Raw genomic sequence first — 16,273 nt, 5'->3', positions numbered from 1 at the left:
TTCTGAGTTCAAGGCCAGCCTGGTCTACAGAGTGAGTTCCAGGACAGCCAGAGCTACACAGAGAAACCCTGTCTCGAAAAAAAAAAAAAAAAAAAGAAAAAAAAGAAAAGAAAAAGAGCTGCCATGGTCATGATGTCTTTTCACAGCAAAAGCAAAACAAAACAAAAAACCTAACACACACATACACACACCGCCCCGCTTTCTTGCTCTCTTGCTGCCTTACTTACATATCTAACTGCCGTCAGACTCCAAATCTTCTGCTGCACTATTGTAGTTCTGGGGCTACTCACCCCTAGTCTTTTCTTTTTTCTAGTCTGTTTTCTTCCTAAAAGCTTTCATTTCTGCAAGCAAACTTGCCCATCACAGAGGCTACTCTAGAGTGCCCTTTCTAGCATGTGTATCATGATATAGCTTATGTGGGCAACCCGAACTGTAGGAGTTTCTCAAAGCTAAGCCAGTTTTAAAGGGTAAAGCTTTGGGACCTGGTACTACAAAGTCAGGGATATGATATCTATTGAACGGAATGTTTGTATAGGTTCAGCTTTTAGTTCTTTTTACTCTCTTTAAAACAGGAAACAGTTGGGGGCTGTAGCGATGGCTTAGTGCTTAGAGTGCTAGCTGCTCTTCCAGGGGACCGGAGTTTGATTCCCATTTCCACATAGCAACACATAACCATCTAGAACATAGGGGGTCCAGTGCTCTTGTTTGGCTTTCATGAGCGCCAGGTATGTATGTAGTGCACTGACAGACAGAGAGAACACTCATATACATAAAATAAAATAAAAATGGTTTAAAAGTAATAATTAAATATGAATCATCAGCAGAGGAAACCTGTTATTTCTCCCAGCACTTGGTGATGTTTGAGATTTGCTGTTTGTCTAGTGTTCCTCCATGTTTTATCCTGAAATAGAAACACACATAACATTGCCTTTAAAAATACAAGCCATTTTCTATTTGTGGGTGCACATGTAGAAGTTTGAGGATCGTATAGTTGAATTAGTTCTGTCCACCATGTAGATTCAGTGGATCAAAATCAGGTCATCAGGCTTGCTAAAGGTGCCTCTACCACTGAGCCATCTTAGCAGCCCCCATCTTAACAGCCCCCACCTTTCATTCAGAACAGACAGTTGAATAATTGGCATATGTTTAATAGAGTAGGTTTGAGACACGGGAAAATCTAAGTACAACTTAGTACCCATAGTTAGGTAGTCCTGCCCAACAAACAGTTGCTTCTTTGCAATGTTGGTATTCTATAAACAAAGCAGTTACAACACTCTATCAGCATTTGAACTCATGGTTCATTTCCAGATAGGCCTAAGTAAAGATCAGAATAAATAGTAAAGGTCTGCAGAAGTGACTCAGCAGTTAAGAACACTGATTGCTCTTCCAGAGAACCTAGGTTCGGTTCCCAGCACCCACATGGCAGCTCACAACTTTAGGTCCAGGGGATCCACTGCACTCCTCTAGCTTCCAAGAGTACCAGGCATGGGTGTGATGAGCATACATATATGCAGGCAAATATATGCCTAAAATGAAAATAAATTTGTAGCTGGAAAGATGGCCCCATGATTAGAGTACTTGTGTTCTCCAGGGGTCCTAGGTTTGATTCCCAGTACCCATATGCTGCTTTGCAATGTCTGTAAAGACATTTCTAGGGATGGGCATACGTACAAGCCAAATACCACCCAATCGCATAAAATGAAAGAATATATATAAATATAATTTAAGTGAATGTGTGGGGCGGGGGTAATTTAAGTTTAATTTGGAATAAAAAGACTGTATAGTATTTCTCCAAGGATAAAATAGCTAGGGAATTTGAAATAATGTGCATCTTTCCCAACAAATCTAAAATTTTCCAAGCATATCCTACTAGGGATCTGTGAATTGGTGATGATTTTCAATTACAAGGGACAGAAACAAACAAAAACTAGCATCAACAAAAATAAGATTTATTGCCTCGCGTTGCTGTAAAGTTCCAGAACATAGCTTTAGAGATAGCTTGAACTAGTTCCTAGTATTTTCTAGTTAAAACTGTTCCTTCCACTCATTCATCTTTGTTGTCTTTCTTTATAAGCAGGTGCTTTGTATTAGGGTAGCCAAAATGGCCTCCTAGTAGCTAGCAACCACTCAAAAGACCTATCCTGGTTGTTCCTGTAAAGCCCCAGGATGGGTTCTGATGTATTCAGTAGGAGTTGAGTGTCTGTTTCTGGACCCATCAGATCAGGCCAGGAAATGCTGTAGCCTCCCAAGACCCACTGGTCCTCCTTCCCCATACTGTCTAGTCAGCGGTAGTTCCAGGTATGATGTAGTCACAGTAGCGCTTAGGAGAGGGAAGGGGCAGCTGTACCTGCAGTTCATGAGTGGAGCCAAGGTCAGCGTTGGATATCATTCCTCGGGTGCTACCTTTTGATGTGGTCTCTCAGTGGCCTGGGGTTTCAAATTAGTCTTGGGTGGCTAGCCAGCAAGCCCTAGGGATCTGCCCGTCTCTGCCTCCCCAGTGCTGTGACTGCAAGCACACCCTTCTTCCCTGCCCAGTCTCACGAGTGTGTTCCAGGGGTCACACTTAGGACGTCGTGCCTGCTTGGCAAGCAGTTACCGACTGAGCCATCCCTACAGTTCCAGAGCAGAACTTGATTTCTGTACCGTACCAAGCCAGACAGAAATCCCTATGTCTTCTTCAAGCTCTGAACTACAAATCCTGGCCTCCAGCTTCAGTTCTTAAGATGGCTGCATAGAAACAGCTCATTTCTACCTAACAGGCCCGGGGCAGTGCTGTGGCTTGGACACAGTTGTTCTAACCTCGGCTGAAGAGGAAACTCATTATTGTGTCCTGATGTCTATTCCAGCACAGATAGATCTGTGGACAAGCCAGGAAATGTTTTTCTAACAATGAAATACCTTTTTAATGAGGAGGCAAAATGTGTTTTTCTCACAATATAAGATTCCTTTCTGCTTTTTATGTAGTGTCATTGATCGTGGGCAGATGTGCAGAAAATAGAGCACAAGCTTATGCAGCTCCTAATCCCAAGGTGACAGTGGGTCTTCTCATAGTCCCCGCACACCTGAAGTATACTGTCCGATAGCTGCAGTGCGTTACCGGCTGCGTTCTGCCTGCAGCTTCCCTGTCTTCATTTCACTTCTTTTTTTTTTCTTTATTATTATTTTCTTTATTTACATTTCAAATGCTATCCCGAAAGTTCCCTATACCCCCCCTTCATTTCATTTCTTTGTCTCTGTTTTTAATCGTTCTCAGTTCCCATTCCTTCAGTTCTTGAAGTAGTATCAATGATATGAGATTTTCCAATAGAGTGTATTAATTAGTAGCAGTAGCAGTCTATTTTGAGGATAGTTATTCCTGATTCATGAAGAAGAGTCTTAATTAGAAGTTTTAAAATAGGAAATGTTGGTCTAAGATAACTGTTGACTATAAGTAGGTGAATTTTAAATATATTTATAAAATCTGAATGTTTCTATTGAGTAGAGGTTTTGGTTTTATTTATTTTTCATTTTATCATCATCATTATTATTTGTGGTAGAAATATAGGCAATTTATTAAGGAAGAGAAATACACTATTAGAAATGGAAGCAACTAGAGTACTGGTCAGTTTAAGACAGAATCCCATAGCTCAGGTTGGTCAAGAACTGGCTGAGGCTGGGTCTGACCTGGAACTCCTGGCTCTGGGAACCCTCAGCTCTATCCTGGCCCTGTATTAAGTTTGTTTTTGAGTCAAGATCACACTAGGCTGCCCAGACTGCCTGCCTGTGACCCAGAACTGGAGCTCTGCTGCCCTCGACCTGGGTGTCCTCTTGTTTGCTCTTCCTGAGGTTAGGACTTACAGGCATGGACTAGCAGGCCCAGCTTCTCACTGTTTCTGGTTTTCTCTGGGGTTTTTTCCTCACCCTCATTTGTGAATGAGGTCATATTTTAAGATAAATTTAGTAACATACCCAAACAACTCAAGCTTATATAGAAGTAGCTACATGGGTGATAGTATTGAGAACAGATGTCCAAAAAACAAAATTGTGGATTTTTTATGAGCAAAATATGAATGGAATTTCCCTATAACTGGTAACCCAGGGTAGAGTGCTGTGCCTGTTCTTGCAGAGACCGGGAGAGAAGGTGTCCGATCCCCTGGACCTGACAGTGAGCTGTGAGCTACCTAGTGTAGGGACTGGGAACTGAACTTGGGTCCTCTGGAAGAGCAGCCAGTGTTCTTACTGAGCCGCCGCTCACTCAGTTTGAAAGCGTGAAGTAAAACTGTGAGATCAGTAACTGCCCTCTGCTGGCTTCTTAGTTCCCAAACAAGCTGCAGAGGCAAGGTGAGGCGAGTTCTCTGACTTGCTGTCCACATGGAACCGGTTTCCTTCATGAGAGCCTTGTTTATGTCAGGCTCTGCATCTGGGGTCCCCCAATCTCACCTCAGCCGCCTAAGCAAGACTGTTGCAGCATCAGACAGCCTTATCTCTAGACTGGAACTCTCCGTAACTTTAATTATTGATAACATGTAGAGCCACACTTAAACTGCTGGGCTGGAAAATTAACTTTTCTTCCCTTTTTCACTGTGTAGTCCAGGCAGCCTTGAACGCAGTGAATAGTCTAGCCTGGCTCGTACATGGCTTCTTCCCTGCCTCAGCCTCCTAAAATGTTTGCCAGCACATGAAGTTTATTTCAAATCATTCTTCCTAACTTAAAGCCTTGTTTGTAGAATATACTGTGTGGAGCTGTACAGGTCAGTGTACCTTAGTATATTGAAAGTCACAAAACCATCATCACAATCAGCTTTAGAGCAGTTCCACACACACCCCAAACCTCCTATCCATTAGCAGTCACTTACCCCCAAATCCTAGACAACTGTAGATCTGCCTTCTACCTTGACACGTCATCCTGAATAAGAATTCATATTCAGATAGTTTTCAGAATAAGTGATGTTTTCTCCTTTATTAAGACTTGGCTGTCTATTTCCCAGTGGTTAATGATTTCAGGTATATGTAATGTGTTGTTTTGGTCCCAATTTAAACCATTAAGAGCCATAGTTCAGCCTGTTACATATATAAGGAATTATTCCAACATTGTCTTCAATACTGTCTTCAACCAAAATTAAAGGAGCCACTTCTAATCCCAGCATTTGGGAGACAGAGATAGGAGGTGAGCTTGAAGGTAGCAGAGACCAGCCAGGGCTATATACACTGAGACATTGTTTTAAAATTAAAAAGAAAGTGAACTTTATCTGAACCCTTCAGACCTATAAGACACTTGCCACTGCCAGACAGATAAGGCTTTTTTAGCACACAGGTATTAATGCAATAATTATCTGGCTTTTCAAGGTTTGAATGAAATGTAGAGACAGGCGGGGTTTTATCCTTTGACCATTTTCATTACCCATCTGTCGGCTGCTTAGAGTTTTCAGAGGAAGAACCACAAGCAGTGGAACCCAGAGAAGACCCGGGGTAGGGGTGGGGCAGCAGTGAGGAGGAAAGAAGACAACCGCAGGCCCAGGCTACACAGAAGCCCCGGGTACCACCTTCCCTCCTGTTCCCAGTTTACACTGTCTAAAGGGGTGGAACCATCTGGTCCTCTCTCACTGCTTACTCCTCCTGTGTACTGGCTTCTTAATGAGCAAGCTTGTGCCTCCAGTCACTAACTGCTTCATTAGTAAGGAAGTCCTTTGTTCTCTCCACATCTCTGAAAGGAGTCAACTTGCTCGCACAGAAAATTCTGTCTATAACAATGCCCTTTCTCTTGTGGTACCCCAGAAGACACACATTCCCCATGTGCCACCTGGGGCACACATAGTGGGCACTTGCTTTAAGCTTTTAGGGGCAGTTTTTGTGACTAGATGCCAAGCCGGGTCTGTGATTAACTTACTGAAAGCATTAGGAGTGGTAATTCCTCCCTGTCAGAGCTGTTCTTAATCAAGTTCAGTTGATTATTATGTAAATAATGCTTCTCACTGAGATATATGACAAAACACAGATCAGGCCTCTTAGGTTGGTAGAGCTGGAGAAGAAAAGAACTGCATTGGATGGGCTGGCTGGTAGTCAGCAGAGAAACCATCGCAGGATGCTTGCACCTAGTCCTAACACTCCCTAAACCCACATTAACCCACATTAAGGAAATTTGAAAACAGAACCCTGCAGAGTTGTGGCCTGGTCGGGTGCTGTGGTTCTGATTCTCTTTTGTTACTTGACCAGGTGAGTAGAATGTGGTCATCTCACCCCCTCCTTGTAGTAAGTCCGTGGGCTACATTACCAAAAGAAAGGCATGCATGGGAACAAGTGGTTTGTAGAATGAAAACTTGGTCTGTTTGGTTGTGAGCCTAGCCTCTCACCACTGAACCATCTCTCCATCCCAGTGAAGACGGCTTTACCGTTTCATGTTGAACACTCTTCTGGCTTTTCTGTTTTCTTGGCCAAGATTACAGATGGGCACAGAACTTGAAGTTAGCAGAGCTGCTTTTGCTGGGTCGCCCAAATGCTCCTGGTGATTGCTGTTTGTGTTTGGACCACTGCTGTGCATCCACAACTGTGTGATTGTTTGTGCAACAGGATCTTAGCAGCCTCACAATGAGCCATTCTTTGGAATTTTACAAAGATGTCATTCTTGGCACCTAAACTGAAAATCGTTTGTGCCTAACCCATCATTTTCCATTTATGAATCCAGTTTAATTAGAAAGTAGTTTATGAACAGTGCCCCATTTTTTCAAGTGTAATTTGAAATAGCAGATGGCAGACATGCACATTACCTGCTTGTCCAAGCCCAAATGCTTACTCATTCACACTCATGCCTTTAGCAAAGCCAACTATAGAAGGTGTGGGAGGCAGACAAGCCGCCTGGGGAACCCAGACCTCATTGAGCGCATTGCTGCCACCTGCTGGGGCCTGTTTGTGGAAGGCTGTCTAGTAGACAGAGATGCTCAGCATTCCAAGAACCTCACTGAGCTCTAGTCTCTGCTGTTACATTTCCAGAAGACAAGCCTGGTGGTAGTGGTGCATGCTTTTAATCCCAGTTTTCAGGAGGTGGAGGCAGAGGCAGGCTGATGTCATAGTTCGAGGCCAGCCTGGTCTACATAGAGAGTTTTAGAACAGCCAGAGAGTTACATAGTGAGACCTTGTCTCAAAAAGAAACAAACTTCTGGTTGACAGCCTATCTGTGGGTTAATGGATTGTGCTCCATTGTTTCAAATCAGCAGAGGCGGGGATTTGATTCTTTGGTAACACGTCCTGTTGAGGCCAGGCGCAGAGCAGAGAGTGTGGATCTTCCTAATCAGCTAGGGACTTGGACAGAGAACGGGAACACAGATTTGAGCTCAGTCTGGACAGCTTAATGACACCATGTCTCAAAACAAAACAAACAAACAAACAAAAAAACCAAGGACAAGTTTGAGTCTGGTGGCACTTGGAGGCAGAACCAGGGAGATCTCCACCAGTTTAGGGCAAGCCTGGTCTACATAGAGTGTTGCAGGCTAGCCTAGGCTGTATTGTCAGACCCTATTTATAAAGGGAGGGGTCATAGTGGCAAACACCTTTAATCCCAGTACTCTGAAAGCAGAGGCAGGTAAATCTCTTGAGTTTGAAGCTAGCTGGTTTCATAAGAGAGTTCCAGGCCAGCCAGGGCTACAGAGTAAAATCCTATCTGTATGTGCACACACAGGGGTTTGTTAAAGATAAACACACGATGTGGTTTGGGTAGTAGTGCATTCGGTACAGATATTATGTAGACAGGAGTCCCTCAACCATTAGTACCCCTGTTTTCAGTGAACTATACCCTCCTGCAGTGAGAAGAGCCGCCTTAATATTGTGCCTAGTTCTTTGAAGCAGACACTCAGGAGTTAGATTGGTTAGGGTATTTGTTTGTTGGCAGAACAAAACACTTGTGAATAATTAGCTTTCTTTTCTAGAGGTTACTGTCATTTGTATTGGTCAGTTTATAGTGGGTGCTTCAGAGGGCTTTGGCAAACAAAGGCAGGGTTTTGTAGTCCACTTAACACAGTCTTAATTCCCATGACTCCAGTAATCATTCAGTAAGCAGGTTCTGGGGACATAAAATAATGTAAGCCAAGCACAGGAAGCCTGCACCCTCTCGTTCTTAGTCTTCTCTCTGCTTATTCCACAGGAAAGGGGTAGTCTGAAACTCGGGTTTGAAGATCCATCTTAGGTCAGATGGGGTGTGGCTCACCATTTTATTCCCAGCAGTCAGAAAACAGAGGCTCGTGGAACTTGGTAGTTGAGGCCTATCTAGCATAATGAGATCCTGTCTTTAAAGAAAAGCACATCTTACAGAAGTAGGGAATTCTAGGTACTCATCATATGCTTGCTTCTTGACTATTATTTCCCATCCCTACAGGGTGTGTCATTTGTGTGGATGCTCATAAAACTGTTGATTGCAGTCTGTGGTCTGAGTGTTAAGTCACTGAAGTCAAGAGCACATTGCCCTCCATTGAATTCAGTAAACATCGAGCAGCAGTTAGAGTATATTTTCCTCTAGATTCCTCTCTGTTTAGGACTTCCAGGCCTTTGATGCACATGGTTCTGTGTTTAGTAAGGAATACGTTGTAGGGCTGGAGGAAAAAGTTTGTTGAACCCTTTTATAGGAACCCTATTTGGGTTTTAAGGATGCTAGTTTTGTTACATGTGAGTAGTGTATTTCATTGTAAGTGTCATTTCCTGCCCTGATAACCTCATCTGTAGCACTTTTTGTTGTTGATTTGTTTTGTTTTTAGGGATACCTGAAAGAAATCTTGAAAGAAATTGGCATTCAGAATGTAAAAGGAATTCACAAGAATACATGGGAGCTGAAGCCTGAGTACAGGCATTACCAAACAGAAGAGAAGAGCGACTGAGAGAAGCGTGTGCAAAGCAGCCAAAGGCGGGCGGGCAGGCCTGGCCAGCCCATACCACGCCACACCCACAAGTTGCCTGCCTGCCTTGACAGGACAAAGACACCTGGGTCTGCCATTCCTCTCAGTAAACTGTTAAAGCTGGGATTCCATAAAAGTTTCTTAAGTGTTTTCTGAAGAGAAAGATGTTATTTATAAACTAAACTCATGTTTCACCATTCAGTGGGCATGCTGGCACATGCATGTGTCCAACACTCAGGAGACTGAGGCAGGCGGGTGTGAGAGAGTTTGAGACCAGCCTGGAATACACAGCAAGACCTCCCCCATAAAAGAAAAAAATTATGGTATGGGTAGGGGTCTGGGAATTAAAACTACTTTTGTTTTTATTTTGGTTAACTTTGCAAGTGTAAGTGGGATATTTCCTAAATGAAAATTGTATCTCTGAGGAACTAAGGTGAGAAAGGAGAAAGGTGGGAGGGAGAGGCGTCAGCTAAGAAACTGTTAAAGGAACACAGAGTCCAAGTTACTTTTTCTGAAACTGAAGTGGGAACTCGTCCCTTTCTACAGAGGTAATATTTCACCTCCAAACATAAGTTAATAAAGAGATCGGTTCCCTTTGTACTAGATGGCAACTGTTATCACTGGCTTATTTTACCTTTGTGATACTGGAAAGAGAAACAGTCTAAACTCTAGACAGTTAATGCTCCGCTTGGAGAACTGGCTTAGTAGTTATGGGCACACACTGCTCTTGTAAAGGATAGGAGTTTGGTTCCCAGCATCCAAGTCGGTTTCTTTCTCAGCTGTTTGTAACTCGAGCCTCAAGGATCCATGCCCTCTTAGGTCCCCACAGGTCTCCACGCATACATGTCCATACATTTACACAGACACAGAAATGAAAATAATTTTTTTAAATCTCTTAAAATAACAATTGAAAGTTAAGTAACTTTCCAACTTTAAGTTGAATCTCTCTAACCAGATAGAAGCTCCTTGGAGACGGGCTTTGGCCTGAGAATTTTGCCCCCTGTACAGGCAGGGGCTGACCCTTTGCTATCAGACTCTATCGCCAACTAAATCGGGGCTGTCCGGTGGTGCGTTGGCGCACCAGAATGCTCTTCTTGTCCTCGGTCGACTGTGGATGGAAGCAGTACATGTACATGATGGACTCCTTCAGGACAGTGTCACGTGTTAACGCGGTCCAAAGTCGCTCCGACAAAGTAAGTACACTGAGAGGCTGCTTAGGGCATGTGCACATCACATCCTCTGCTTCTGGATGCCTACAGCCAGACAGTTCAGGTGCCAGAAATGTTAAGAAAACGCAGTATACTTAAAGCAAGGAAATAGTGTTTCATTAAGAGAAGGATCTTGCCACATTTGCTATTGTAAGGAAAATGTTGTCTTCATCCTCCCACTGTAAGCTACAGGTCTGCCTAAGGAAGGCAGTCCTGGTGACCAGCCACCCACAGTGCCTTACCGGCCTCATTCTGGGGTAGGAGTTCAATGGGGTCTGCCCCTTGTCCCTCCTTTTGAAAACCTTTTATTTATTGTTTGACAATTTCATACATTTATTCATTGATGACATCCACTGGAACTTGGATCCCCTCCACTTCTTGATACCTGGAAGTCTAGTGTCCAGGAGCCCGCAGGATGCTGTGAGAACTGCAGAACTAAGTGTGCTGGGTAAAGTACATGGTCTACCTTCCCACAGAACTTGCCGTTTTGTTCTGAGATGCTTCCCTGAAACAGAAGGATGCCTGCTCTGCTCAGAGTTTACTTCATAGATGCCGGTAACATCATGATCTCATTAATAGAACATCCATTCGGAAGATACACTGGACCGGTCTCTCGATGATCTTACCTCTGGGTTACCCTTTCTGTTTCTCTGTTTCAGCCACAGCCTGTTAGCTACCTTGCCTTTCATCTAGTCAGTGAAAATATTCCGAAGCCTGACTTGGCTTCCCATAAATTCCCCGGAACAGCTGGACTTCCCAGAGTCAGCACAGCCCTGGGGAGGGAACACAGAGTCAAGTTCACAGCAACAGGAAAGGGATGAGCAGAGCCCTCCCTTCCAGCACTGGTGGGGGTATTCCTGAGGAGCCTTTGTTAGCTGGATGGAAAGAAGAAAGAGGTGGGTTTGATGGAACAGCAGCAGGCTACCATGTGGGTCCTTTGACGGTCTGCTATAGACATTCTCTAGACGACAGTGGCACCATGCCGTGCCCAGGACACAGCTGGGACATTAGTGGGCACTCAGTTCAGATGTGGACCCTAAAGAGACTTCGCTGTGGCATGAACTTCAAAAAGTAAACACTGCTCTTTCCACACTGACTCTGAAGGGGAGAGACGTTTCAGGTACATGTGTTTTACCAGCATGTTCTTTTTTTTTTTTTTTTTTAAGATTTATTTATCTTATGTATGTATGCATTTCTTGAAGGGTTGGATCAGTAGCCCATGAAAAGCTGTCCAACAGTCAGTCCGTGGTCACTGGAGAAACAAAATTAACAAAATCATGCTCCATGCCTACTAGGATAGATAAAACCTTTCTGTAGAAACTTGACTATGAGGTGCTAGTGAACAAGGGGAGCTACCAGAACTCGCAGACACTGTCCATGGTTCTACAGAATGACTCAGCTCTTGGAAAACACTTTAGATGCTTCTTACAGTTAAACACACAACCCAGCAGTCCTACTACTAGGAGAGGAAGAATCATGTTTAAAAACCTAAATGTAGCCGGGCGTGGTGGCGCACGCTTTTAATCCCAGCACTCGGGAGGCAGAGGCAGATGGATTTCTGAGTTCGAGGCCAGCCTGGTCTACAAAGTGAGTCCCAGGACAGCCAGGGCTATACAGAGAAACCCTGTCTCGAAAAACCAAGAAAAAAAAAAAAAACCTAAATGTTTGCCAAGCAGAGTGGTGTACAAACCTTCAATCCCAGCACTTGGAAAGCAGAGGCAGACAGATCTATTGATATCAGGACAACCAGGGCTATACAGAGAAAGCCTGTCTGGGGCAGGGGGTGAGGAAGGACCTATAGCTTTAATCACCAAAATCTGGAAACCACTTAGATGTATGCCAGACAGTAGAACACAGTGCCAGATAGTCACGTGGTAGGCTCTTTCCATAGTGAAGACAACTGATACATACAGTTGAATAGATCTCTGGTACATTAGACGTGGCTACCTACTGTGTACTTTCCATCTAACCTCTGCAAGAAGAGAACTGGGAGGGGGGAGAAAATGCTACTGTAGGCCCACATCTGCTCTGCCACTGGGCACAGCTACTTGGGGAGGTGGAACGAGGGATGTTTGTGCTTATCCCACACTACCACCACAGTGCTGGGCTGTAGAGAGGTACCTCCCTGGGTGTGGGAAAATCCAGTCTGAGATGTGAAGAAGCCAGAGCTAGTTCAGGGGCCCCGGGCCCACGACAAGGCTAGGGCCGTGGGGTTCTCTGACTCTTGGACATCTAGGAGTCGCAGAAGAGCAAAGAACAGAGTCGGGAGACCTCGGGCCAAGGACAGCATCTGGGGGGGGGGGCGTAGATTGCTTCAGCTTGTCTCACTGGGGAGGGGGTACAGAAGGAAAGGGTGTGGGTGGGGGATGTTCTTGTAGTAACTAGTCTGTGTAAGAATGGCTACAACAGTTTAAAAGAACGTGATGTCTTGTGAGCTGACACAATTTCATGTGCTTAAGTAGAAAAATGCCTCAGAACAATTAATGTTAAAGGTTAGATGACTCAAAGGTTAAGAGCACTTGTTCTTACAGAGGACCCAGGTTTGGATCCAAACACCTACATAGTGATTCATAACTATCCATCACTCCAGAGATTGGTGCAGTGCCTTCCAATCAGCAGACACATACTTGGTACACATACCTGTGCAGACACAAAGGCAAAAAAGCACTTGTACCCATAAAATAAGTAAATATGAAAATTAAACAAATGTTAACTGCATAATATGAGAGGGTAAACTTTAAAATGCTTTTTATAAGATGCTGGTTACAGTAATAAAAACCAGCTATTTCTACATGAACATAGATGTTTGTAAACACAAGAAAACATACCTGACTTATAGTACTACTGCAGAGAGATAGGAACACAGGGCAGGACAGGATGTTTCTCTCACTAAGTCTGTACATTGAAACTATTCACTGTGCATGTATCACCAAGCTCAAAAGGAGAGTGACTCTAACCAAGTTAACTAGCTTAAAGCTATTCCAAGAAACACATGGGGTTCCATTTCTCCCCACCTGGGCTTCACAGTTAGCCGATACCTCAAATCCTGCCAACAAACAGAACGCCCTCCAGAGGACTGTGGGCAGGTAAAGGATTGGCGTGTTCCCTGGGCGTTTACACATGGTTGCACACAAGTCAGGAGCCTGCCGATGGAGTCTACAGTGTCCCCACTCTGAACTGGTTGCCTCTTGTCTTGGTACATTGTCCTAGAGTTAATGTTGATAAACAGCACCCTTTCAAAGGGAAGAGTGTGCCTGGGCATAGCATTGAGTCCACTGGAAGAAGAGCCATAAAGAGCCAGCAATGGAGTAAAGCATTTATGTGACACATTCGTCAGTGACAGGAGAAACCCAGCTGTACCCTGACTTGCCAAGTGTTTGAGAAAACTGGTCCCGAGTAAACGGAGCCACTAGATTAAGAGAGAGGCTCAGAGCAACACAGCGAGTGCCACTGAAATGGGCAAAGAGGCAGAACGCTCAGCCACTGGAGTGTGGGAAAGGGGCTGGTTTCTAAGCAATATCTTGCCAGGCATGGTGACATGCTTTTAATCACAGTACAAAAGGAGGTGGAAGCCAGCCTGGTCTACCTGGCAGATTTCAGGCTAACCAGAGCTGCATAAGGAGATCCTGTCTCAGAAAGGGGTGGGGGGGGGGATGGGCAGCAGTGTCTCGGAAATGGAGCCGAAAGACCAAGGCTTGAACTCAAGTCCCAGCTTTGACTATTGCCAGCCCACGGTGTCTCCACTCCTGTCTCTGGCCTGTGGGACCTAGCAGGGTGGGACTGATGGATTCATCCCTGCTGCCTGCACTTGGTTTTGCCAGCAAAGACTTCACCATCATAGGAAAGTGTGATTGCTGTTCACACTCTGAGGTCTTTTCTGTTCCAGTGTAGCTGTGGTGGGAGGGAGTCATTACTAGGTTTTCTACCCTGCTCATGCGGGTATTCACTATTCTCAGACAGTGTTGGCAGGTGGAACCTTAACAGCGTCGAACCGCCAGCTCTGAGATCACATTCTGTTACCCACCTACACAGATCCGTCAGAAAGCCGAGCAAGCCTTGGCTTGCAAGCTTAATAAGTTGAAATGAAACACTCCCACGTGTGAGTTCGAGTTGCACATGCTTGTGTTACAAATGGATGCCGGGTAGTCGACTGGGCACCGACAGCAAAGAAAACCAGGATAGTTCTGTTTGCTGTTTGAGACAAAGTCTTCCTGTATTGCCCCCAGCAGCCCTAAGTGCCCAGGCTCACGCCAAACTTGTGCCTCAGCCTCCTGAGTGACCAAGACTACAGGTAACTGCTGCCAAACTACAGGCTAGAGTACTCCAAATTGAATCCAGGGCTTCACATATACTGAGTGCATTCTGCCACTGGTTTATGTCCCCTGCCCACTGCATCAGTTTCAATAATAGTTCAGATGGTTCTTTTCGGTGGTTTTCAGTTGAATCCTGAGCAAAAGCACATCTGTTGATCAAGGTACACCAGTAAAGAAGCCAAGAAATTACAGTTGAGGTCTCACATGCTCCAAGCAGTCCTTCATCTGTGCCAAGTGGTTAAGGTGTCCTAGAAGATGTTGCCAGTCACAGAAAATGGAGAGGCTCTGGTTTGAGGGAGTGGTTGGGCGGAGGCTGGTGAAAGGTCACCTTTGTGCTTAGTCAGTGTTCTATTGCTGGAAAGAGACGCCATAACCGAGGCAACTCTTACAAAAGGAGACATGTAGTCGGGGGCTTGCCTACAGTCTAAGAAGCTCAGTCCATTTTGTTGGAAGCCTGGCCACATCCATCTCGCTGGAGCAGTCCTAGAGGGCTACATCCTGATCTTTAGGCCAGGTGAGGTGGGGGCGGGGGAGAGCTGGGCCAAGTGTGAGCTTTTGAAACCTTTGTAGACCCGGCTGGCCTCGAACTCAGAAATCCGCCTGCCTCTGCCTCCGGGAGTGCTGGGTTTAAAGACATGCGCCGCTATTGTTATTTAGTGAAACAAAGGCCGCTATTGTTATTTAGTGAAAAGAGAAACCTTAGCTGGAGTGGAGGTCCTGAAGGGCGCTAACCCTGGTCCTGAAGGCTTCAGCCTCACGACTTCACCTCCCAAAGCCCCTCCTCACATCGTCACCATGCGGAAGAGAACCTCGACGCCAATTCCAGGGCTGCTTAGATGTTCGCTCCATCAGTTGGTGGATCATACCGTGAGGAAGCTTGATGGATGGCTTCGTAAGTCTGTCTTTTGAAAGATGAATAAACCTTATTTTGAAAACAACTGTTTGCTGCCTTCAGGCCTCAGCCGAAATGACTGCATGGCCCTGTTTTTTGTTTTTTGTTTTCAAAGCAGAGGCTACACCTACACAGGATCTACTTTTGGGAAGGGGGTGGTTAACGCCACAGCTCATGAAGGCTGACTTGCCAATCCAATTTAAACTAGGTTGAGTAGCAATTCTAGCCTGAGAGCTAAAATCCCGTACGCTGACCTTGAGCCTGTGTGGTAGAATAAGAGTGCCATGCTGAGGCACTGTGGGGTAAGCTGGCGCTGCCTTTTCAAGGACATCTGGAAGCTGGGTCAGCCTGACCCACAGTGGCTTCACCTGGTTTTTTTGGCTCCTGACGCCACCTCTCACTTGGCTTCAGGGAGACTTGATGGGTAAAGGCAGAATTCTAGATTACGAAGGGGAGAGGAGGGTACACTGGGCCAGCCAAAAACCAGTTTGAAACAGGTCAGGTCCCATTTAAGAGCAATTAAAAAGAACAAAAACAAATCAGGCCAGAAATAACCAATTTAATGATTATTGTAAGCCTAACTCCTAATCACACTCCTTCAGTTTATCAGTTATAAATAATGCATTGTCAGTTTTTTTTTAAAGATGTATTTATTTATTATATGTAAGTACACTGTAGCTGTTCTCAGACACACCAGATGAGGGCATTCGATCTCATTACAGATGGTTGTGAGCCACCATGTGGTTGCTGGGATTTGAACTTGGGACCTCCAGAAGAGCAGTCACGGCTCTTAACCACTGAGCCACCTCTCCAGCCCCCACATTGTCAGTTATAAATAGTGATTTTGGGGGCTGGCGGGATGGCTCATCAGTTAGGAACATACACTGCCCTTCTAAAGGACCAGAGCTCGCTTCCCAGCAGCTGTATCAGGTCACTCACATCTGCTCGTAACTGCCTCGGAGCCCCATTGCACATGGCTCCTGGCCTTCGAGAGCGACTGCA

General features: G+C 45.0%; 1 protein-coding gene across 1 annotated transcript in view; it reads left to right on the top strand.

Annotated features, from left to right (window-relative positions):
• The window catches only part of Gtf2f2 (general transcription factor IIF subunit 2), a 113,423-nt gene extending 104,402 nt beyond the window's left edge, over positions 1-9,021 (top strand). The window contains exon 8 of the mRNA XM_021203492.2: positions 8,721-9,021. Coding sequence (XP_021059151.1) covers positions 8,721-8,840 — 120 coding nt within the window. The 3' untranslated portion in view covers positions 8,841-9,021. The remainder of the gene's footprint in view (positions 1-8,720) is intronic.
• Positions 9,022-16,273: the final 7,252 nt, after the last annotated feature.

The sequence above is a fragment of the Mus pahari genome, chromosome 8, assembly GCF_900095145.1.
Source record: "Mus pahari chromosome 8, PAHARI_EIJ_v1.1, whole genome shotgun sequence".
NCBI lineage: Eukaryota > Metazoa > Chordata > Mammalia > Rodentia > Muridae > Mus > Mus pahari.
Note: the sequence above shows the minus strand (reverse complement) of the source record. Positions and strands in the feature narration are given on the sequence as shown.